The 23,734-nt window shown below is 43.5% G+C and overlaps 1 protein-coding gene across 3 annotated transcripts in view; it reads left to right on the forward strand.

The window, feature by feature from the left end:
• Positions 1-1,879: 1,879 nt before the first annotated feature.
• Lpar1 (lysophosphatidic acid receptor 1) overlaps positions 1,880-23,734 on the forward strand; it is a 70,658-nt gene continuing 48,803 nt past the window's right edge. Inside the window, exons 1-2 of one of the 3 annotated variants that reach the window (XM_032903633.1) lie at positions 1,880-2,039; positions 21,081-21,828. In XM_032903633.1, the coding sequence (XP_032759524.1) occupies positions 1,995-2,039; positions 21,081-21,828 (793 nt within the window). In that variant the 5' untranslated portion in view covers positions 1,880-1,994. Of the gene's footprint in view, positions 2,040-8,444; positions 8,516-8,682; positions 8,967-21,080; positions 21,829-23,734 lie in introns of those variants that run through there. The other 2 variants (XM_032903651.1, XM_032903643.1) reach the window with 2 other exon arrangements.

Consider the following 23,734-nt stretch of genomic DNA (forward strand, 5'->3'; position numbering starts at 1 on the left):
AAAACAAGTAAAACCTGATGTGCTTCAAACTACGGTGTGAAGACATAATACTTATGCAAGAATAGAAATGAAAACCTGCAGGCTATGGGGTTGCTCCATGACCAGGGCATTTCTTACAGAGGCTCCACAGCCTGGAGCCACTAGCTAGCATAGCACACTGTGGGATGACATAGAAGGACTGGGGTTAACTGTCCGTGTTCGATGCTCCCACTGTACAAGGCTCAGACCATTTGTCCCTTGGTTTATGACTTTTATTATTAAGGGAGCTGTCATTCTCCAAGAGTCAAACAATACTCAGGCATCTCTTTGCACACCGGTGAAATTACGAAGTATATTTGCAGCAGGGACTGGTGAAATCCTGTATGCTCCTCGTTTCCCCTAGGGGCTTAGTAAATCTGTCTGTCCTCCTTCCTTCCTTCTCTCCTCTCCCATTCCCTCCTCCTCCATCAGTTCTTCCTTCCTTCCCTTCTCCCATTCCCTCCCCCCTCCTTTCTTCCTCTTCCTCATCTCTCTTTCTCTTCTCTCCTTCCTTTTTTCAATGCAGGGCCTCATTGTATAGTAAACCCAGCATGGAACTTTTGATTTTCCTGCTTCTGTCTCCTAAGTGTTGAGATTAGAGTTGCGAACCACCACGCACACTTTCCTTAATAAATCTCTTTTGAGAGACTTGCTAGTTGGGATGAAAACAGATGTTTAGAAGAGAGGAATGTGCATGACTTCTTCAGGGGAAAGTTTTTCCTCACGGACTAAATTGCAATGCTTGTGTGATCATGGCAAACGCCCCACCCCACCCCCATATTTTTGAGACAGGGCCTCACTGTGTAGCTCTGGCTGACCTGGTACGCACTTTGTAGACCAGGATGGCCTTGAATTAACAAGTACTTTCTAGCCTCTGCCTCTTGAGTATTGGCATTAAAGCTTTGAGGCACTATCCCGTCCAATCTTCAGACAGAACCAAGGTCCTAGTTCACAGCTGGGACCTTAGTGCACAAATGCATGAGAGAAACACGGGTTTACTTCATGGTTGCTTAGCACCCTTTCCTTGAGAGTTTCAAAAGAGTTTGGAAATGCCTCTCCCCTAGCTGTTGGTAAGGGCTTCCAATTTATGATGCATTCCACCTCCCCGAGTTCCTGATCCTTTCTGTCATGTACTCATGTGATGGTGAGGTGCTTGACCCTAAATCTTTAAAATGTTCTCCAAGTTCTTTGAAGAAATGTAAATATGGGATTCCATGCCTTTCTTATGTCTTAACGAAAATGTACAATTCTCTAGAATTCGTTCCCTAACCCTCGGGGTTGTTTTCACAAAAGGGTAAAGGAGGAATAAGACTGAGCTGTGGTCGTCTCCAACCACTTGGTGGGTTCTTCTCTTCATTCTTTGTATATAGATGATCAGCTCTAAATATTTTAAGAAGTTATTACTATATTATATATTAAAATATTATAATATTATATTGGGAAACTATTAAGAAGCAGCAAGGTGGCTTCTCCTCTTGGTGCAATCTCTCTGTGTCTCCAGCTTGATGTTGCCTCCCTAGAACATCCAGCTGCTCCCCAGAACATCCAGTTGCACCCCCAGAACATCTAGCTGCTCCCTAAAACATTGTGTGAGCAGATGGTAAGGGAGCCATGATTTTTTTTTTTTCAGAGCTGGGGACCGAACCCAGGGCCTTGCACTTGCTAGGCAAGTGCTCTACCATTGAGCTAAATCCCCAACCTGGAGCCATGATTTTTGATGACAGACCTGCCTCAGTAGGCCCCTGTGTTCCTATAGCTAATATTCAGTTCTTCCAAGTGACTTTTGCCTCATCTGGATGATGACACTTTCCTTGCCCATGAAAGTTTTCTCTACTCATTCTGGGCTTCCTTGTATTTTTGTAGGCTTACAGTTCCTCCTAGCATGACTGACATTTGACCAGCCGACTCACGAGTTGCTTCTTGTGCCACCACTGCAGTGCTGGGGCCTCTTCATCGCTCCAAACTACAGCACTGTCATGGCAGCTGCCTCTACTTCCAGCCCTGTGATTTCACAGCCCCAGGTAAGTACTTTGACCTAGTCAATGTTCTTATTAATCTGAGTATAAGAAAGCATGCTTTACTCTGGAGAATCGTGAACACCTCTTATTGTCATGTGGTGGGTACTTAGATGGCATGCTTTGGGGCGGGGGGGGGGAGGGAGAGAGAGAGAGAGAGAGAGAGAGAGAGAGAGAGAGAGAGAGAGAGAGAGAGAACGTGTCATGTGTCATTCGAGAAGCAGCTGGAAGAATAAGCTGGCCTCTGCTCACAGGGGGACAGGTTAACCACCCTGAGGATGCCCAACTGTCACTATTGCCATCAAACTCCAAAGCAAGACAAGTCAGCTTCCTATTTGTGGGAAAGATGGTGGTACAAGTAGTATTTCTCAGTTTGGTCTACTCTTACAATAGGCCCTCTAACATGGCTTCATTGTTCTTTTCCTGTAATTATTATTTTGCCTTGGCCCATTCTTGGAAAATTGAAAATGGAACTCTAGAAATTTCTCAGCAGTATTCCTGTAAAGTATTCATGTACTTTGGCTGTACATGGGGAGCAGTAATCCTGCAAGGACTTCTTCTTTGTTTAGATCGTGGTGCAACCTGTTGCTTTGATGATGAACTCAGACTCAGCAGGCAGTGTGGTGCAATGGGAGGGAAAGAGACTTGGAATCATTCAGTCTTGGTTCATCTCCCTGTGCCTTGGACGGATGCTCTCCCTGCCCTATCCCAGCTTCAACTCCACTCATGTTATTGTCCTTCATACAATGTTTCCATGGACGAAACAGTAGCATAGATGCAAAGCCCTCAAGAGAAACCCAGTGAATATGGTTTCCCACTTGCTTTCCCTTTCTCTTGACTCTTCTGTATCCAGTGAGGTTTCTCATTTATGATGACCATTTTTAGGCAAAGGTTTAAGAAAAATAGGTGCCTTTGAGAAAGAGACATTTTAAAGTTGATTATAATTAGTGCATAAAATACTGGGTTTCATTATGACATTTTCATGCATAGCATTGTACTTTGCATTTTCACTGATGTGCCTTCTTCTCCCCTGCCTCTAACATTTGTACTGGTACCCTTCCCCCATCCACACACCCCCTTCTGTTTCCATGTTAAATATCTAGGGACTGTATTTATTACTGCTGCGCTAAAACATCATGGCCAGGGCAACTTAAGGAATGTTTATTTGAGCTTCTGGTTCCAGATGCATAAGAGTCCATCGCCACCACGGAAAAGCAGCTAGAGCAGCAAGCCGAAGGCTCACATCTTGAGACACAAGCAGGAAGCAGAGAATGATCTAGAAGTAGCTTGAGTCTTTAAACTCTCTTGGCCCATGTCCAGTGACATACTTCCTCCAGCAAAGTACACCTCCCAAATGTCCCAAACAGTGCCACCAAACTGGGACCAAGTGTCCAAATACTTGAGCCTATGGGGGACATTCCAGATCACCACATGGACATATTTTAAAAATCTAGATTCTGTATATGATGGAACCTGCAATCTTTTGTCTTTCTTCCCCCATTTCTCTGTACTGTTCCCCTTCCCCTCTCTTTAGAATGCTTCCTCTTACCTCATACTCCTTTGAGTTCCACGTTGAGCGCACGCACACACACACACACACACACACACACACACAGACACACACAGACACACACACACACACACAGTGTGTAATCTAAGGGTTCACTGAGGACCAGTCACAAAGATTGAAGTTTAAATCTTGATGGACCTGCATGCTGCCTCATTCCTTTTCTTCAGTCTCACTTAGAAGGTTATTATATTTTGTGCATATTTCAAATAAGAACATCCGGGGGTTTTGTTGGTGTTTTTGTTTAAGAAGAAGTCAAGAAAGAGAGGGAGGAAGAAGAAAGGGTCATTCCTAATTCCCTATAGATCAGCAGTTCTCAGCTATGGGTCACAACCGGTTCTGGGGTTGAATGACCCTTTCACAGGGGTTACGTGTCAGATATCCTGCATGTCAGATATCTATAGTACAATTTATAGCAGTAGCAAATTTACAGTTATTAGGTAGCGACGATAGTAATTTTATGGTTGTGGGTCACCACAACATGAGGAACCGCACTAAAGGGCGGCAGCATTAGGGAGGTCGAGATTGATTCACTTGGTGGTTTGCCACCATGGATAAAGCCCTTGATGTTCTTTAGATCTATCAGTGTTTTCTGGGATGTTGGATTCCTGTTGCATATAATATTAAAAATCGATCCACGCTATCGCCGGCTAAGCATCAGCCGGTGGTCTTGGTCTGTTCCCAGTCCGGCACATAGCCTGAGTCCACATCCACATACATATTTTCCCTTGCCAAGGCCTCTCCAGATCTCTGAGATAGCTCTCTTCTTCCCTGGCTGCTGCCAAACCCATTGAGCAGTCCCAAATCCCAAATCCCAAGGTAGCTGGGGTGCCCTCTCGCAAACCCATGCTCTGCCACAATTACCTTTCCCTGGAGCTCAGTAGAATCACCATGAGAGGGAAAACACCAGGCAATCTTAGTTTAGAAACAACAGATAACACAGTCGCTGGGTGTGGAATCTAGCATCCTAAATTCACCAACCATTCCGTTAGAAAGCTTCTGGTGGTGGATCCTACTGGATCCCGCCACCCTAACTAACAGCCCCCAGCTACATCTTGTCAGCCTTGCTCCCTTTCAAAACGAAGTCCCCTCCTCCTGTCTTCTCTTCCTCTCTCGAACCCCAAAACCTCACCCAGTGATTGGCTTTTTGTATTTATTATTTTAATCAGTTAGGGGAGCCTTTCACTACAGGATGCCTAGAATCTTCTCCATGGCGTCTTTCTCCTGTTGGATGGTTCTTCACTGTTGCAACGTTTGACCTACTCAGGTGTTGGGTTTCATTGCCTTCAGTACATTGGGGACCTAGAGAATGGGTCAAGAGATTGAGTTTGTGTTACTTTATATCACCAGATCCAAGTCCATGGTAGCTGTTCCTGATAATGACTATTCTTAGCCTCTGCCTTTGTGTGTGTGTGTCTGTGTGTATGTGTGTGTGTATATGTGTGTATGTATGTGTGTGTGTATGTGTGTGTGTATGTGTGTGTGTGTGTCTGTGTGTATGTGTCTGTGTGTGTGTCTGTGTGTATGTGTGTGTGTGTGTGTGTGTGTATGTGTGTGTGTGTCTGTGTGTGTATGTGTGTGTGTGTCTGTGTATGTATGTGTGTCTGTGTGTGTGTGTCTGTGTGCCCGTGCGTGTGTGTGTATGTGTGTCTGTGTGTGTATGTGTGTATGTGTGTCTGTGTGTGTGTGTGTGTGTGTGTGTGTCTGTGTGTGTGTGTGTGTGTGTGTGTCTGTGTGTGTGTGTGTGTGTGTCTGTGTGTGTGTCTGTGTGTGTGTGTGTGTCTCTGTGTGTATATATGTGTGTGTGTATGTGTGTGTGTGTGTGTATGTGTGTGTGTGTGTGTGTGTGTGTGTGTGTGTGTGTGTGCACGTTCGTAGTGAGTTAGGCCTGAGCACAGGCTTCCCTGACCGGGCATTTAAGGCTCCATCTTTGTTGTTTGTTAGCATTTCCAACATCGACTTACCTACCATCTTCCCTGTTATGTAAACTGCTATGGGTCTGGGAGTAATACAAATGCTTGTAAGTGACTCGTTCCATCAAAATGGCCAACACTACCCAAAGTAGAAAGGATCCTATTTAAACCTAACTCCTAGGGAAAGAGATGCTCTTGAAAACTTTCTGTGGCCGTATTAATTAAAGTCAGAAACCTTTGCAGTCGCACTGGTGTCTAAACACATGAGACCAAGGAAGAGTGTGAAAAAAAGATAGTCACAGGAAGAAGTTCAAAACTTCCTCACTATTTGGTAGTGGTTGGTTATTAATAAAGCTGGGTACTTGGACATGATTTAAATGCCACATAGCAGTTAAAACATGGGCATATCAACATGTGTGTGTTGTTGTAAGACACCTTATAAAGGGGAGAGAAAGCAAGACGTAGAGCAATCCTCACAGGAAGAGATCATTAAAACTATAAAACAAGACCATGTGTGTTTTAAGGACAAACATATGGCTCATAAACAGACCAGCAAAGGAAAAAAAAAGCCAGCACATACATTTTCAATAGAATTATATTGCCCCCCAGAGGGCCCAAATTGGATCCGGGGAGATGGTTAAGTCCCACCAAAGCTTAACCCTACCCTAAAGAATCATATTTCATAGCATTTGACTTCTTTCATTAGGGAAAATTTAAATTTAATTAAAAATTTCTCCTTGAGGATCGTTATTGAAAAATAAATAAAAATGTCACAAAACACAGCCTTTCGGAAGCATGTGCGTGGGCCCTGGAGTCACGCTGCTTGGGTTCAGGTCCTGGCTCTGACACTCCGTGCTGAGCCAGAGGGAATGTGTTCGCTCTCTCCATGCCTCCACGTAGCGCTTGCGAAATAAGCAGCACAGCGGAGAAGCCAGCCTCTGGCATTGCTTGAAAAGTGTCACGTGCGACTACACACTCAGCTCAGAACAATGGCCAGTGTGTATAGTCCATGCAGGTTGGCATGTATTATTGTTACTGCCCAGCAGTAGGACAGGCCTCTACATGCAAGAATAAATAAGATGAGTAAGGTTGTGGCCTATAGGCAGCTAAGGAAGTGACAACTTAAAATTACCAGGACACAGGAAGTATTGCTGTTCTGGGAATAGCACGTGGGCTTCTCGCAGGAAGACCACCAGACCAGGAGCCCCGGCATACATGGATATGAGCTGCTTTGACAGGGAGCAGAAAGAGCATGCTCAAATGCCTGATGGGTCATGGAGAGAATAGCCCAGCATCAGGGTTAGTTCAGAGTGAGCACAGTGTAGTAGGTCCTGGGGCTGCCCCCCAGAGGCTCCTCTACCAGACCACTTGGTCTGATTTTGGATTGTGAAGAATTCTGTGAGGGCATAGGTCAACAGCTCAGTGGTGAAGAGTGTGCATTACTTTTGCAAAGGGCCTGTGTTTGAATCTCATCACCCACATTGGGAGGTTGACAGGTCTATAACTCCACCTTCAGAGAACCCGAAGCTCTCTTTTGGTCTCTGAGGGTACCTGCATTCGTGTGTGTGTGTGTGTGTGTGTGTGTGTGTGTGTGTGTGTGAAAGATAAGTCTCTTTAAAACAAAACAAAACCCAGCATTTAGTAAGCTTGTCAAATTCAGTCATGGTATAATATTTGCACTGGAGAAATTGACAATCTCGGAGTATTTGAATGGGTGGGTTATAAACTCAGGGATTTTGCAGGGCCTTAAAAGCCATGGTTAGAATGTAAAAAAAAAAAAAAATGATCTTAGCAAAGCCTGCAGTGGATGAATGCTTGCTTAGCATATGGATGGCTCCAGATTCAATCTATAGTTTAACACACACACACACACACACACACACACACACACACAACCCCCCCTTGTTTGGCTTAATGGTTGTTACCCAAGCTTTGGACTCCTGGACCTATGTTTGAACCTGGACTTGACAGTGCTCTAGGGCAAATTCTATAGCAATGCCAATCACATTCTGTGAGTCTCATTCTCACCCTGTGCTGGCAACAGTAACAATGTCAATCAGTGTCACCCTGTGCTGGCAACAGTAACAGTTGCTGATATTTGAGGACTGAGGCATTTGGGAGGAGTCGGTTGCAAGCTTCAATAATTAGAGCACAGAACAAGTTGGCTCTTAGGAGAGACGCAGACCTTTGGGTCCCCTGACTGTAGGATCCTAGCTCTAGGTCATAAGGAACCTCCTGATTATATATGCCAAGCCTTCCTTTCAGCATTGCACACTCAGAATTTCCTTTAAGGTGGGCTTGCCTGTGCATCTCAGCCTGTACTTCTGTCTCCTCTCCAAGTATCCATTGTCTCCTGGTGGAGAGAAGGCTCCAATTATGTAAAGGTAGCATCTTTTTAGCCAGCACATAATGAGCAGCTCTCCTGGTGCAATCACCTCACCCTGACATTATCCAGCCAGGAATGTACATTCTTCTGATGGACCCCCATGAAGATAAACTCACATTTAAGGGGGGAAAGGCCTGAACATCCCTTTCCAAGGCAAAGGCAACAATTGGAAGAAAAAGAAAAGGCTGTGGGGTTTTTTTGTTTGTTTTTCCATTCTTCTGGTAACAAAGACCATTTTCTAGTGAAGGCTGCCGAACACCAGACATAAACTAATTAATATGAGCAAATAGTGATTGTTTCAAATAACAATGGGGAAGAAAGCACTCATTGTTGCTCCTGCTGGGATCTCTGTTTAGTCAGCCTGGGATCGGCCTTGTGCTTTGAAGTCCGATAAGTTTGTGTTCTCGGCTTTGCCACTGCTAAGATGCAGGGTTGTTTTCTTATGCTGGGCCAGCACCCAGTCCTGACATAGCTAAGGCGAGTCCCAGGATGGTTGGGACTGATAGCCACAGGAAGTCACCTCAACTGATGTATAGCTATACTAGTCCAGAGTTGATAAAAAACCACTGTCAAGGGAATCTGAGGATGTATTTGTAGACAGGAACCAAGGAGTTTGGTAATGTATTTCTGCCCTGTGGATATTGAGGGGTGGGGTGGGGTGGGATGAGAGGTAGGGTGGTGTAGGCTGGGGTAGTTTCTGTTTTCTGTTCCTAGCGGTCTGCCAAACATTTATTTCATGATGGTTGATGAGGTTCCGGAGAGTGGAATGGTAACATTTAGATCTAAGTTTTTAGTTTCAGTCTTAAAAGGGGGGATCAGTAGCTCAGTACCAGAGTATGTCTTTTGGCTCCTCCCAACGCCAACATTGGTGATAAGAGGCCCAAGTAGGTATTTGAGAACTTACAGGTTGCTTGGCTGCCACCCCTGGGATTCCAGTGAGGAAGTGACCTTTGCCTGCAGCGTTGAGGACGCTGCTCCCTTCTGCCCCTCAAGGGACATCTGTGTCCATCGTAGTGGACCTGACAGATTTTGTTCCTGTTAAGTGATTTCGGCGGTTTGCTCTAAAGGTATAGGTTTGTATTGGTTTTCACACCTATAAAGTCTTAGTTTGTTCTCTCACTTCTGAGCTGGTAATCTGAACTATCTGTTTAAAATCCTTTGCATTTTAAAGGTCTACGTCTTAGAAGCGTTCGTTTTGAGTTGGATGAACGCGACTGAGGTTGGAAAAGCTCTCTCTTCCTTCCTTTTCCTCCGTGTTTGTGTTTGTGTGTGTGTGTGTGTGTGTGTGTGTGTGTGTGTGTGTGTGTGGTTTTAGAATCCTGCATAAAGGACGACGCATGAGCACAAGCTCCTTCCACAACTTTACCCAGAGCCACTCACCAGTCACCAGCGTTTCTCCCATTCTCTCTGACTTGCTTCACTTGGAGGATGAAGCACTTTAACCCCCACGCCTCCCCACCCCTGGCTTTGCTCCGTCTTCCCACAGTCCTCATATCTCACTATTCATCTGCCAGAAATAATTTGTTCACATAACCGTGATTCCATTATCACACTTAAGAACTGAAAGCAATTGCTGACATCACACTGTGCTCAATGAATATGTAGATTTCTCTAATTTCTTCTCTGGAAAGTCTTCACAGTTGGCGCCCTGTTGTCTTGGAAGACCACTGGCCAGATCCATTTGCTCTTCTGTATTAACCCATCCCATGAACTCTTACTGTTTAAAAAGACACTTTCATTTTCCCTCCTCACTCGCTGAAGAAGATGGAAATTAGGTGCAGATTTCACCAATGAAGACTATGAAATTGAGGCATAGTCTCTCATGGAAGGAAGTTAAGGCAACATTGCACTTAAAATCTGATTGCCAAAGCATCGTGCATGATTTCTACTAGGCTAAAGCATAAACAATTAATCATTGCATGACATATTGTTATAGTATGAACATTAATGGCAGTGTGGTGTTCCCTGTGCCGCACAACGAGGTGCAGTGTGGTCTGGCTTTACAAACACGGCACCGAGAAAGAGACAGAGTGCATGGGCTTAGGACCATATAGATTCTGCAAGTCTAAGGTATTGTATGCCATGGCTAAGAGAGCTCTCAGTACACATTTTTCTCTCAGCTTCATTCTTTATTGTGTAGAATTAAAACAATGTGCACCATGCTTGAGAGTATGAATGGGAAGCTAAGTGCTTTGTGGCATCTTTAATAGATACCAGGCAGACGTTGGCTCTCACCATTTCCCCCACGGTGGTTGTGAGAGCTCTTTGCCGGGAGAAAGTGGTTACCGCATATGGTTTGTGTATGTGATGTGCATTTGTCTGCTGCCAGAAGGCCCATCAGAGGAAAGCCAAGTTAGATAAACACTCTATGGAACACTCCCATAGACTGCCAGGAATAAGTGCATGGGGAGGTAAACACTGAGACTTCTGACTTATTCCATCTTGATCCGTGTTTCGATTAGAAGTTGCATTTCTTCTTATAGTGCTCTTTAAATTCATTTATGTTCCCTTCTGTGTTTATAAACTCAGAGAGTTTGAGAGGATATCTTATTTTGTAATCTGAGGGTACATTTTCAATTTTTCTTTCCTAAGAGAAAATCTGCATGGATGCTGGTGGGAGCCTAGGGTGAGCCACAAAAGATACCCATGGCATTCGATTATTTATTTTTCTAATATGCCCTTTTAATTGGTTCAGTCTGTAATGGTTAATGAGGCTGCCTCTTTATCCGTAAAGGGCATGTGGCTTTTTCTTTCCCACCCACCGTGGTGTGTGACAATTTTACACTCCTAGGTTCTCCGGATCCTTGGACTTTTGTTGCAGAGTCAGCATATATGTCAAAGTGGCACAATGTCCTATTTTTAACCATAATCATAGGGTCCAGGAGTTGCTGCCTTTTGAGCTCTGAAAGTTGCTGCAACAGGACTGTCATTAAGGGAATCAGCCTGCCTTTGCTGGGTGATGACCCTGCCACACTGCAGTCTCAAAGTGTCACAAGCACTGCCCTGAGGTTAAACTTCCTCAGGTCATAAATCACAGTTGTAGGCAGGCTGACGTCTGTGGAGAAGGGAAAGGTGTGTTTCTTCTGTGTGCTCCTTGGCATGAGATAGGGCTGTGGTGCAGACTCATTTCTGAAGCCTAGGTTGGCCAGGAAGCAAGTTTCAAAGATACATTCAACCTGAGATACGCTTTCAAGCAGAGCCACGAGATCTGGCCGGTAGAAGGATGGGGGTACCTGTTGGTTGTTGACAGACAACAGGCTGCATGACTTCACAGGCAGTGTCCCCTAGAAGAGCCTGGACCAGCCAGAAGAGGGAGGTTTTGGAGTCTAGGTTCAGGCCCAGCCTGGAGATTGTTCACTGGATTTATGCATTAGCCCCAACTCTGCACTCTTAAATTGGAGGGGTATGCTGGCTTGTGTAGAGATGATATGGTGAGGTGATCCTGTTGGACACATCCAGATGGTGGGACTCACTTGATGACATCACACTTTCAAGAGGAGCTTGGAGCCCCAGGGTGCCCCCCAGCCTGTGTGTGGGACTGCAACCCTCTGGCAATGAAGAGGAAGATAAAGCAGGGAATGCGGCTGACAGGAGGATTTCAGTCAGCAGACGCACAGACAGTATGCATTTGATTAGAATTTGGAACAGTTGTTTTATAAGACAGAATTTCATACCTCAGCCCAACATAACCTTGAACTTGTAATTTACCTACCTCATCTTTTTGTGTGCTGGTGTATATAAGCCAAAATACCTGACCTAATTGTAATTTCCCTTTTGTAACTTATATTAAAAAAAAATTTTTTTTTTGCCTCACTGGGGGCACCTGCCTTTAGTCCCAGCACTCAGGAGGCAGAGACAGGCAGATCTCTGTGAGTTCAAGGCTAGCCTAATGGGTCTACACAAAGAGTTTCAGGCTAGCCAGGGCTCCGCAGTGAGACCTTGTCTCAAAAAACAACTGAAAAAGAAGTCATTTTATTTACTTAGTGTGCTTATGGTGTGTGTGTGTGTGTGTGTGTGTGTGTGTAGGTGTGCATGTATGTGTGCACATGTGTGTGTATACACGTGTGCACTCATTTATGTACATGCCATGGCGCATATGTGGAGGCCAGACAACAACTTCCTAGAGTCTGTTGTCCCTGTCCACTAGGTGGGACCTGGGAATTGAACTCAGTCAATCTTGCGCAAAGATGTTTCTGTCTGCCGAGTCATCTCACCAGCCCCAGAATTCTTTTAAGTACTTTTTGTCCAAGATTTCCCTTAAAGGTATTAAAACTTTCTCTTGGTATGTAGAATAGGAAAGCCTGCTTCTCCTTGATATTTTATTATAATTCGTAGACCAGTCAAAGCAAAAGCGGTCTCACAGAGCAGTTTTACCTGGGGGGAACGAGAGAATCCATAGAAGATGGGAAAACTAAGAGAGAAAGCATTTGCTGCCGTGTTTGAAAACTGAAATTGAACAAACAGCTAAGTGTACTCTGAGGCTAACCTGTACATAGAGCATGCTGTAGGAAACTTAATGCTCATGGAATATGTCGTTTTGGCCTCTCCGTCTGGCGCTGACTGCATTTCAGAGATGGCCTGTAGTCCATGGAGGTTCATTCCCTGAAGGTTTTGGTTTAAATCTCAGCAGAGCAGATGTCACAGAAATGAGGAACTGATATTCAATCTTCAAACAAGGTGACTTCCGGTTGAGCGTGGTGGCTCAAGCCTTTCATCCCAGGACTCAGGAGTGCAGAGGAGGCAGGTGGAGCTCCCTGTGAGGCTGGGGGCTAGCCTGGTCTACATGGGGAGTTGTGCAGGGTAGCTAGAATTGCATAGTGAATCGCACTCCCTGCCCTCCGTCCCCACAGGTGACTTCTTCCTCTACAATTTTTGGATGAAGAAATTATCCTCTCTTCTCTTGGCGTGTGCATGTGCTGGTGAGGTCAGAGGTTTACGCCAGGTGTCCTCAATTGCCAGCCGTTTTTGAGACAAGACTCTCTCTCTTGCTAAGCCTGGGTGTCCTTGATTAATGTAGAGTAGCTGGCTAACAAGCCCCGGGGGTCTCTGCATGGTTTGGTAGGGGTTGCTGGGTCCTCAGGCTTCTGTGGTAAGCACTATACAGGCTGTGTCATGATGTCCCCATCTTCACCTCTTTCTTCTAATGGCTTAGACTGAATTACTATTTTTTAGGCGAGCTATGTTCAACAATGGTGAAATGCACAGGAATGTACCCATTATTCGTAAAATGTTAACATTTTGATGCACTTTCCCAGTGTTTTAATCAATGTATCGGCAAATGTTTACCAGCAAGGTTATTGGAGTTCGGACTCCTTTCCCAGCACTGTTAATTTCTCCACCCAGATCAGAAATTGATGTTCACTATTCTCTTTGCATATATTCAAGGGCATGCATTTATGTGAGGCATATAGAAATGATTATAGTCCATGTCTGCAAATGTTAGTGCAAGAATGATACGCCGCATGTATACCTGTCTGCACTCTCACGGTAGTGTAAGTGATTTGGCTTTATTTAACTTTTTAGTAGACTTTCTTGGTTGTGTTGTAATTTGTTCCCTCTCTGGTGATTCCACGTTTATGTTACTTTATTTTAAATTATACAATATTACATCTCCTTAGGCACACTTGCGATGATGTTTCCCCTAGAACTCGTGTCTGATATGTGGATTTAAGTGGGTTTCATGAAACCATTTTTCAAAGCTGTTGTACTGAGTTTTCTCTAGCCCCGAGTGGGTGTCCTCACCGTGATTTTTCAGACGTGCTAATTTTTGCTGGGATGGAAATCAATTTGACCTTCCTATGCCTTATGCTCAACCGTCTCTGATGCCCTGCGAGGAGCATTTTCATGTGGCTATTGGCTGTTACAGTTTTCTCTCCTGGGGATTGCCCGTCCACATCTTTGCTCATGTTTTCTCTGTTGGCTTGTTCAGTTTTTCTCTGTTTTGATTGTTAAGAAATCTTTACTCCTTGATGTAAAGAGAAACTTCTATATGTAAATTGCCAAACTTCCTACAAGTTTGTTTTTAAACCATTCATTATAAGGTCTTTTATAGTACTGAGTTCTTAATTTTTTGATTAATTAATTTTAGTGCTTTGGTCTCATTTGGGGAAAAAAATCTTCCCACTATCCACAAGTTTTAAATATACATTTTAAAACTTTTCATCCTCAGAATATATACATAGCAAAATAATAAAATCTATATAATTCATATAATATAATACATACATACTTTAACATATTACCCCAGATGGGGTTCTGTGTATGATACTGGTTTATTTGGCCTGAATGAGTTTCTGTGTATGACATAGGTAATGTGTTTAAACGAATGAGCAGTTATAGCATTGTCTCAGTTGATGGGTAAATCTGCGCTGCCCTATCAGGTTGCCATGTGTGTGTTTTTCTCTGGACGGTTCCAGTGTCGGTTCATGCATTTAGGTGCTAACCGTGAACTTCCATACTCTGCCTCAGGCCCCTGAGTACTGGGATTCCACTCCTGTTTGGACAATTCCTTATTCCTCTAATTGATTGTCCCAGATCAAAGCCACCCATCCCATTACAGGCACTGTATCTGAATTGATAATTTCCCCCAACCCATTATGTTACTAATATGGAGATTGTTAAGACTTCCAGCACAATTAACGGTTTTAGTTCAAATTCACTGCCTCAGACAAAAGCGTTTAAAGTCTTGTTGTCAGTGACCACGGTGGTCTGCTGCGGGTTATTGGTCTCAGTTTGCAGTTCCCGACTGGCTCAGAGAAGCATCTGGAAGGTGCTTACTATATTTACTCCTGTGCGTCTCCAGTATTTTTAGTGGCTCTTGTCATTCCTCCTCTTAGGCTCAACCCAGAATTCTCTGGAAATCTTCCAATGTGATGGCGTGCCCCTGTCCTCAGCCTCGTACGCACAGGCCTTCATGAGATGAAGAGTACCCTCACTGACTCGTGATTTGCTATTCTCCACAGACTGTTCACACACGTGCAAACATCCTATTATCCTTTAGTAGAGGAACCACTTGATCTATTAATTTTTTAGGCAAACTTTTAAGACATTTAATTACTGCATATAATTTTTCACCATCCTAAGGAATCTAGGGTTAACGTAGCGGGAAATATAAAAAAAAGGCACCATCCCACACTACCACGGGGAAGGCACCGGCGGGCAGACCAGCCTGTTCTCAGCAAGGCAGACTCTCTGACCCGGAGCTCTGAAATCTCTCAGCCTGGCTCGCTAAGTTCCTATGGCAGGTCGCTGCCACACCAGTTCCACGCTTCCAAATTCCCACCTCTAGCTGGGGTGCACTTCTCGCAAACCCATGCTTTACCGCTGCACCTTTCTCTCTGGACCCAGTTCCTCGTGAAGGAAAACACCACACAAACTTAGTTTGGAATCAACAGGAAACACAATCGCTGGCTGCAGCAACTAGTATCCTAATTTGTAAGCTCTTCTAAGTTATAAATCCTCCAGTAGCGGAACCCAGCAGATCCGCCATCTGAACCCGGGGCCTCCCCTACCTACGTTATGTCCTCCATCAACTCTCCTGTTCAAAAGACCTGTCTTTTCTCCTGCTTTCCCACTTCTCCCCTCCAACCCGGAAGTCCCGCCTACTCGCCCAGTGATTGGTTCCTTGAAATCTTTATTCATCAGCGGAAGGTTCTGCCACAGCTTAAGCAAGCTTTTCCTTTGTATCAGTTTTTGTTTTGTGAGCTCTAATTCTAATGAGAACTCATCCTGTTTCTCTTGTTTTTTTTTTTTTTTTTTACTTTGAGGTTCTAAGAAGGATGATAATTATTTTCCTGAGAATAAACTTAATAACATTTGAATAAATCTCGTGCTGCTTCTTTTCTATCCTTATTGGGAGAGGTATGTAGACTGTTTGGTTATTTTAGACTTAATAACTAGAAATGAGAAGGTCATAGAGCCCTATTATGATCCCATTTAAAACGAGAGAACTGGGATTTGGAGCCATCGACTACCCTACCAAACACCATGTTAGGGGCTGGAAATTAGAATCAGGCCGATGTGCGCTTCAAGAAGGCACATAGTCTCGGACATTCCATTGCTTTAATAGAAATGGAACCACGAGATCAAGAGAAGGAGACAGGTGGCTCCTTGGAGTTCACTGGCCGGCCAGCCTAGCTTATTTGGCCAAATCGAGGCCAGTGAAAGATCCTGTCTCAAAAGCTAAGGTAGGCGTGCAAAATAGTACCTGAGGTTGACTCTGGTGTCCACATGTACACACTCGTGTGTGTGTGCATACTGGCACGCATAGATTTATATGTGCTTACATATGCATACACAGGAATGGAGAGCAAATTTACTTCTTTTATATCATATTGCTCACTCTTATCCAGCATAGATTAAAGTTCCCTTAAAGCATGCCACTGGAGCGTATTATTTACATCTTATCGGATTCCCTAGTAAGCCACATAGGTCTAATTAGTAGCGTGTGTTTTATGCCAGGTGTTTGTTTTTCCTCCTTGCTAATGAGTGTGTAATTGCCTTGTGGGAGATTAAAAAGCGAGTCCCACAGGTAGGGAGCGGCTCCGGTGTATCGTTGGGTGCCCTTTGAAGGCACGGTGCTAAGATTCATCCATGACTGACATTCTGTAAATACCTGGGAAGGCAGAGATGAGTGAATGGGGGACAAAGCGATCTCAGACAACTCCATAACCACCCCTTTAGAGTTCAGGCGTGGCGGGTTGTCAAGACTTCGACAATGACAGATAGGGTAAGAAAATTTCCAAGATGAGCTTCCGCATTGTGGAACAATCACTGAGGTCCCACAGTATACATCCGAGATGCAGCGACCAATGCGGGGGGAAGGTCATGAACGCAGACTTTCTACCTCGGAAGGACATGTCAATTAAAAATAATTTTATCTGATCTGCATATTTAATCTCTATCCAGGGCAACGGCTGACAGCTTCTTACTCCACAAGGATTTCTTGTTTTAGCAATTTAGATTTTGCGTAATATCTTTCACTTGCAAATATTTACTGAATTTTGTCTTGAGTATATATTTGTTTTGTACCTATGTTCTACCAGTCAATATTGGTTTCTTTTCTCAGAGCAAAAAGGAAACCATTTAAAAATGACCTTAGATGGATTCACTGGGGGAAATTTCAGTCTTTGCCTCGTTTGCCCTTTTCAGTACGACCAGCTAGAGATCAAACGCTCACATGTCTTCCTGGAAACTGATCTTAGTAATTATGAAAATAGATTGTGTTTGCCTGAGCACATTTGAATAATTTTTGCAGATTGTCTCAACTTAAATAGTAGGTTTAATATGTTTTGATTTTCTTCCTCCTCTTCTTCCCTCTTCTCCTCTTCCCCCTCCTCCTCTTCTCTCCCTTACATGATTCTTACCTGAAGAATAAGAGAAAAGGAACAGTCATTTATATTCCACTCCCCCATCCCAAGCGCTTTTTGGTACAATGATAGATTTATACTGGTATTATTAAATTGTACTAAGTATAATTTTTATATATTTGTTTTTGACCGTGTGAAAACAATCATGACTTATGAATTTTATGCTTGCTACCAGCATTTTGTTTGTTTGTTATTTTTGGTTTTCCGAGGCAGTGTGTTTCACTGCATAGCCCTGGCTGCCCTGGAACTCACTATGTATGTAGACCAGGCTGTTGAACTCAGAGAGCTGCCTGCCTCTGCCTCTCTAGTGCTGGGGTTAAAGGTGTGTGCCACCAACACTCACCAGTGACTTTGGCTGTGTGTGTGTGTGTGTGTGTGTGTGTGTATGCACACGCACGCAAGCACTCATGAACGCCCATGCACTTGGGAGTAAGGCTGCTCTTATATTTCCCCCTGAGGGTGTATTCATTACTTTTCTTGTCATTGTGGTAAAATTCCTAACAGAAACAATTTAAGGGAGGAAGGTTTATTCTGGCACATACTGATCATAGTCTGTCATGTGCGGAAAGGCAAGCTGGCAGGAGGACGAGGTGGTGGTCACCTAGAGAAGTCGAGAGTTTGCAGCTGACCTGGCCTTCAACTCCCGGCCCCGCCCCTATGTGAGCCAGCTAAGTCTCATGTCCACAAGAGCCTATGACTCTCCAAAATAACACTGAGGATCAAGTATCTAAACCTGTGAGCCTCTGAGGAGCTTTCCTGTGAGGCCGTCTATGGCTGTGGAATTCATGGCTCCTTTAGGTTTTCTCTGTTCAGCAGGGTTTCTTATACCTTGAGTTTTGTCCTAGAGCAGTGGTTCTCAACCTTTCTAATTCCAAGACCCTTTAATACAGTTCCTCATGTTGTGGTAACCCCCAATTATCAAGTTATTTTTGTTGCTACTTCATAACTATAATTTTGCTAGTGTTATTAATCAACATGTAAAGATCTGATATGTGACCCCTGTGAGAGGGTCAGCCGATCCCACAGGGGTCTCGACTCAGGTGTTGAGAACCATTGTCCCAGAGGATCTCACATCAGAAACACAGAGTGACTCTAGTGGGCTTGTTCTCTCCACCTTAAACACGTGCTGAGTTTCTTTTCCTTTACTTTTGATTTATGTTTCTGGAACCTTTCTTTACCCATGAGATCCCAAAATCTTGTTAGGAACATTTTGTTTTAGCATTGTTTTGTAATATATATAAACATAAATCAGTGTTGCGTGTGTCTTCTTAAGGAATCCCTTTTCTGTGGGTGAGCGGGGTTCTGCCTCTCCAGCTCTGCCCCAGTCCTTCGAGAATCTGCAGAATGACTAGGGTTATGTTTTAATCTGCACCTCCATTTCCTTCTTGTTATCTCTGACTCATCAGATGCCAAGTGGATGTCTGGCTTCCAAAGACATCCATATTTCATCCACGGGTCCTCTGAATAAGTGACCTCAGCGGGGTAAAGAAATTTTACAGAAATAATTTTGTTAAGAGATTTGAAACAAAGAGATGATCCTAGCTTCTGGCTTCTTATATGAGTATGTTATACTCATAACCCTTTTGTGTCTGAGAAATGTTTACACCCCCCTGTGCTTCTCTGGGAGGGAATCTGTAGATAGAGTGATAAGGCGGGAAGCATTCTCAGCCCTGCTTTCTGGGTGTGTTCTGTTGACCAGGAGCTTCACACTCTGCTGGCTGGACGCCCCCATCGAGTAGACCAGTCCCTCACTGTGAGACAAAAATCAGCCCTCCTGTCCTTAAGTTACCTTTGTCAGGTATTTCATCACAGCAATAAGAGAAATAATTAATACAGTGGCTGTTGTTAATGTGATAAGAAAATTCCGATTTCGGGTGCACATGCCACCTTAAGGTCTTCAATGAGGCTCTGTTCCTGTGCTCACCAGAAAGGGATGACGTCAGTCACTACAGAGCCCAAATGGATGAAGGAGAAGGGGACAATAGGGAGGATATTCCAGTGGGGAAAATCAGAAGGATCAAGAAAATCGATAGATCCTCAAAAGACAGATTTACTAAGCATCACGAGAGAAAATTTGAAAACCGAGAAATTACGAAGAGTGATTAGAATGTCTCAAGTATTTCCAAAAGCAGGAAGTTCTGGGCGGCTGAAAAAGTCTTGTGGGTGTGACCATGGGCGTGGACAACTGGAATGTAATGGAATAGGTCATTAGAGATGAGGAAATGAAAGGTAAGAAAAGTCAATCAGTTACTTAGAATAAGGGCAAGACTTAGCGTGGAAAGAAACACTAGAGGCCAAGTTCTCTGATTGCCTGTGAGGGAGACAGTCTGGGCTGTGGAGAAGATCGATGCCCAGAGATGTAACACACGGTCCTCACTCTTCCTGGAGTGTGAGCTCCTTAATGCGGAGAGGAAGGAAGGTAATCATACAGCACAGTAGCCCACTGCCAGAAGTGCAGCAGTAACCCTTAATCTCGGGCTAGGGAAGAGTTTGTAGAAGTCTTCATAAGTCAATAGACTAATCACTCAGGCATTTCTTTCTGCTGTTTAAAAAAATCACTTAGTGTTTAGGAAGCATTCACATACAACCTACGGGTATCTTGTAGACCAATTAATGAAAACTTTGATTAAGATGGGCTTGGTTGTGCAGGCCTGTAATTCCAGTTAAAAGCCCTAGGTCCTATCCCTAATCACACACACACAAACCAAAGTACCCAAACTATCATGTTTGCTTAGTGATTTAAGAATTACAAAAGGAGAGGAAAGAGAACATGACGTGCCTTCAGGGAGTGGTTTCTAATTCTAGAAGTCTCCAATGCACTGACGGTCTCAGGAAGAGACATTATTTTGTTTTCTGCTTGACACGCGATTCTCCAATTGTATTCTTCATTATCTTTTGTTTACTATTTGTTGACTGTATTGCATTTTAAAACACCTCGAACCTTTCTGGACCGAAGTGTAAGTGTAAATAGTCTGAAAACTGTATTCCAGCTGTCTCTGCTAAAAAGAAAGAGTAAGTAAATACAATATAAGCAATGTCACTCAACACGGGAAGCCATGGGTGTCCTCTGAGCTAATTAGATTCTACTTCTTGTGCAGCAGTGTCAGGTATCAACTGCTTACATTAAACCTTCCAAGGGGGAACAAAGTTCTCAAGAGTCACAGATGGGAAGATGGATGCTATTCTGGGGCTGAAGAGTCCTGGGGGGTGGGTTGTGCTAACCACAGGAATGCTGAGCAGTGCATGCTGGCTTGGTCTACAGAATCTTTGATGCACAGTGTGACCTTTGAAATGTCGGGCCTGATGGTCCTTCTGCAAGCTTGTGTTACAAAATGTCTGCCACGGGTCAAAAACACTGTGTGGGGTGAGAACAGACTAATTGGCCAATGATAACATATCTAGAGACGACCTTGTTTACTAAATAACAGGGCAGCGTAAATTTCAATAGGATAAACACTCCAGTCGCAAGGTTCTGAAAGATTTTTGGCTGCATTGGGTATTTTAAGGACTTTTTTTTAATGTGTCCTGTGGTTTTTCTTGTAGACTTCAATGACACAGACCACCAAGCAGAGACCTTTTACTTATTTGTCTCACCATCTTTTAATCTAGAGTCCTAAATGACCAGTGTGGATTTTGGATGTTATTCTGGGTCAGATTTTTTTTCAAATTCTTTGCTTTCGTTTCATTTTATTTTATTTTACTTTACAAATGTTATAGGAGTCTTCTGTTGCCTGTCCACCTTTCAATTTGGATCTGTGTTTTCTTCTATTCATTCATTCGTTCATTCATTCATTCATCCATCTTCTTTCTTAGTTCACAGCCATGAACGAACAACAGTGCTTCTACAACGAGTCTATCGCCTTCTTCTATAACCGGAGTGGGAAGTATCTAGCCACAGAATGGAACACTGTGAGCAAGCTGGTGATGGGACTGGGCATCACTGTCTGTGTGTTCATCATGCTGGCCAATCTACTGGTCATGGTGGCAATTTACGTCAACCGCCGCTTCCATTTCCCTATTTATTACTTGATGGCCAACCTGGCTGCTGCAGACTTCTTCGCTGGACTGGCCTACTTCTACCTGATGTTCAACACGGGACCTAATACCCGGAGACTGACTGTTAGCACGTGGCTCCTCCGGCAGGGCCTCATCGACACCAGCCTGACGGCTTCTGTGGCCAACCTGCTGGCCATTGCCATCGAGAGGCACATCACGGTTTTCCGAATGCAGCTCCATACACGAATGAGCAACCGACGTGTGGTGGTGGTGATTGTAGTCATCTGGACTATGGCCATTGTGATGGGTGCCATACCCAGTGTGGGCTGGAACTGCATCTGTGATATCGATCATTGTTCCAACATGGCGCCCCTCTACAGTGACTCCTACTTAGTCTTCTGGGCCATTTTCAACCTGGTGACCTTTGTGGTCATGGTGGTTCTCTATGCTCACATCTTTGGCTATGTTCGCCAGAGGACTATGAGAATGTCCCGGCATAGTTCTGGACCCAGGAGGAATCGGGACACCATGATGAGCCTTCTGAAGACTGTGGTCATTGTGCTTGGTGAGTTCAGTATTGACTATTACCTCCTTTATAGCTTCCCAATGCTGTCAAATAGCCACACCCATTTATGATCATGGTAAGCAAGAATCTGAAAATTCTCCAGATGTATATGCAGAATTATGTGCAAACAGGGAAATTTCATTTTAAATATCTATGGCAATGTCAGCTTACCATTCTTCCAACAGTTATAGGATATGCTAAATACTGGTCTCCGTGCTATCGTGTGAAAATGATGAAAAGTAAGATATCATTGAAGAGTTTTCCTTCTAGAACTGAGAAGACCAACATTCAAGACCCCACACCAGCTAACCCAAAACAAACAAAAGCCTCAAAGTAACTGGTTTTATTTAGCATTAAAAAGGTTGTATTACAATCAGCATCGTAAGCCTCTTGCCCTAAGGACTTTGTTTCACAGATGTTCAGATAGATGGTGCTTTAAATGATATGAACAACCTTTATGCTTTCTACACAGTTATTCATTAGTCCAAGTGAACATGCTGTAATAATTTTTTAATTTTATTTTTGAGAATTGATATATGATACAATGAAATATGATCATATATACCCCCACTTCCCCTTCCAGTTCTCTCTCCATCTTCCTCACATGTCGCCTCTCACCTTCATGTCTTTGATTTTGCTGTTGTTTGTTTATTGACAACCCATTAAGACCCCTGTGCATGGACGTGGGACATGGGGAGGCTACTGGTGTTCACGTCTTCCATAGACAGTGAGTCTCTCCCTCCTCCCTGCAACTATCCATGAACAACAACTCCTGAGAATGGGGTGTGCCCTGAACTTCATCTCCCTGTCTCCGCTGGGATGGTCTTGTGATGACCTTGGGCAAGTGACCATGGGTGCTGGGAGGTTGTGATTTAGATAGCTCGGTCATGTCTTGGAGATAGCATTCCACAGCACCATTCTCCACCCACTGGCTCTCACACTCTGTCCAACTCCTCTTCTGAGATGGTCCTTCAGCCATGGTGGCGGCGATAGATATCCTGCTTAGGGATGAACACTCAGTCTCTTAATCTCAGTGTGGTGACCAGTTCTTTGTCTTTCCATTGGCCAATGGCCACTGTGAAAAGAAAGTTCTTTGACCAAGGCAGAGAGCAGCCCAGGTCTGTTAGTACAGAAGCTATATCAAATTGTAGACAAGTAAGTTTAACAGAAATCTGTGACAGTAAGTAATCTTTATAAAAATCAGTTTAGGAAATTTAATTTTCTGTTTATATTAGCAAATATTAATTCATAATTAAAGATAAAATTATAATTTTGTTCTTTCTATAACTCAAATAATCTTTTTGTTGTCGATTTTTAAAATTAATATGTTATTACATTATTTATCTCCTCTCTGAAATCTGCCCCATGAACTTCCCCCATATCTATCATCCATCTGTCTGTCTGTCTATCTACCTATCTATCTATTTACCTATCATCTATCAATCATTTATCTATGTACTGATCATCTATCTATCTATCTATCTATCTATCTATCTATCTATCTATTTATCTATCAGCTATCTACATCTATCATCTATCTACCTGTCATCTGTCTGTCTACCTATCATCTATCCATGAATCATCTGTCATCTACCTATCTATCCAGCTATCTATCTATCTATCTATCTATCTATCTATCTATCATCTATCTACCATCTGTCATCTACCTATTTATCTATATATCTGTCATCTACTATCTGTCATTTGTCTGTCATCTCTCTGTTTATCTAATCTATCTTTCTATCCATACATAAATATACTAATACAAACTGTTCAGTCCCTTTAGTGTTACTTGTACATATATCATACCAAGGCTGACCACTTAGTAGTATACAAACAATTAGGGAGCTCATACCTGAAGAAAACAGTTTATCTTCCTCCCAGCATTTTTTTTTGAGAGAGACTA

This window comes from Rattus rattus, chromosome 1 (genome assembly GCF_011064425.1).
Source record: "Rattus rattus isolate New Zealand chromosome 1, Rrattus_CSIRO_v1, whole genome shotgun sequence".
In the NCBI taxonomy this organism is placed as follows: Eukaryota; Metazoa; Chordata; class Mammalia; order Rodentia; family Muridae; genus Rattus; species Rattus rattus.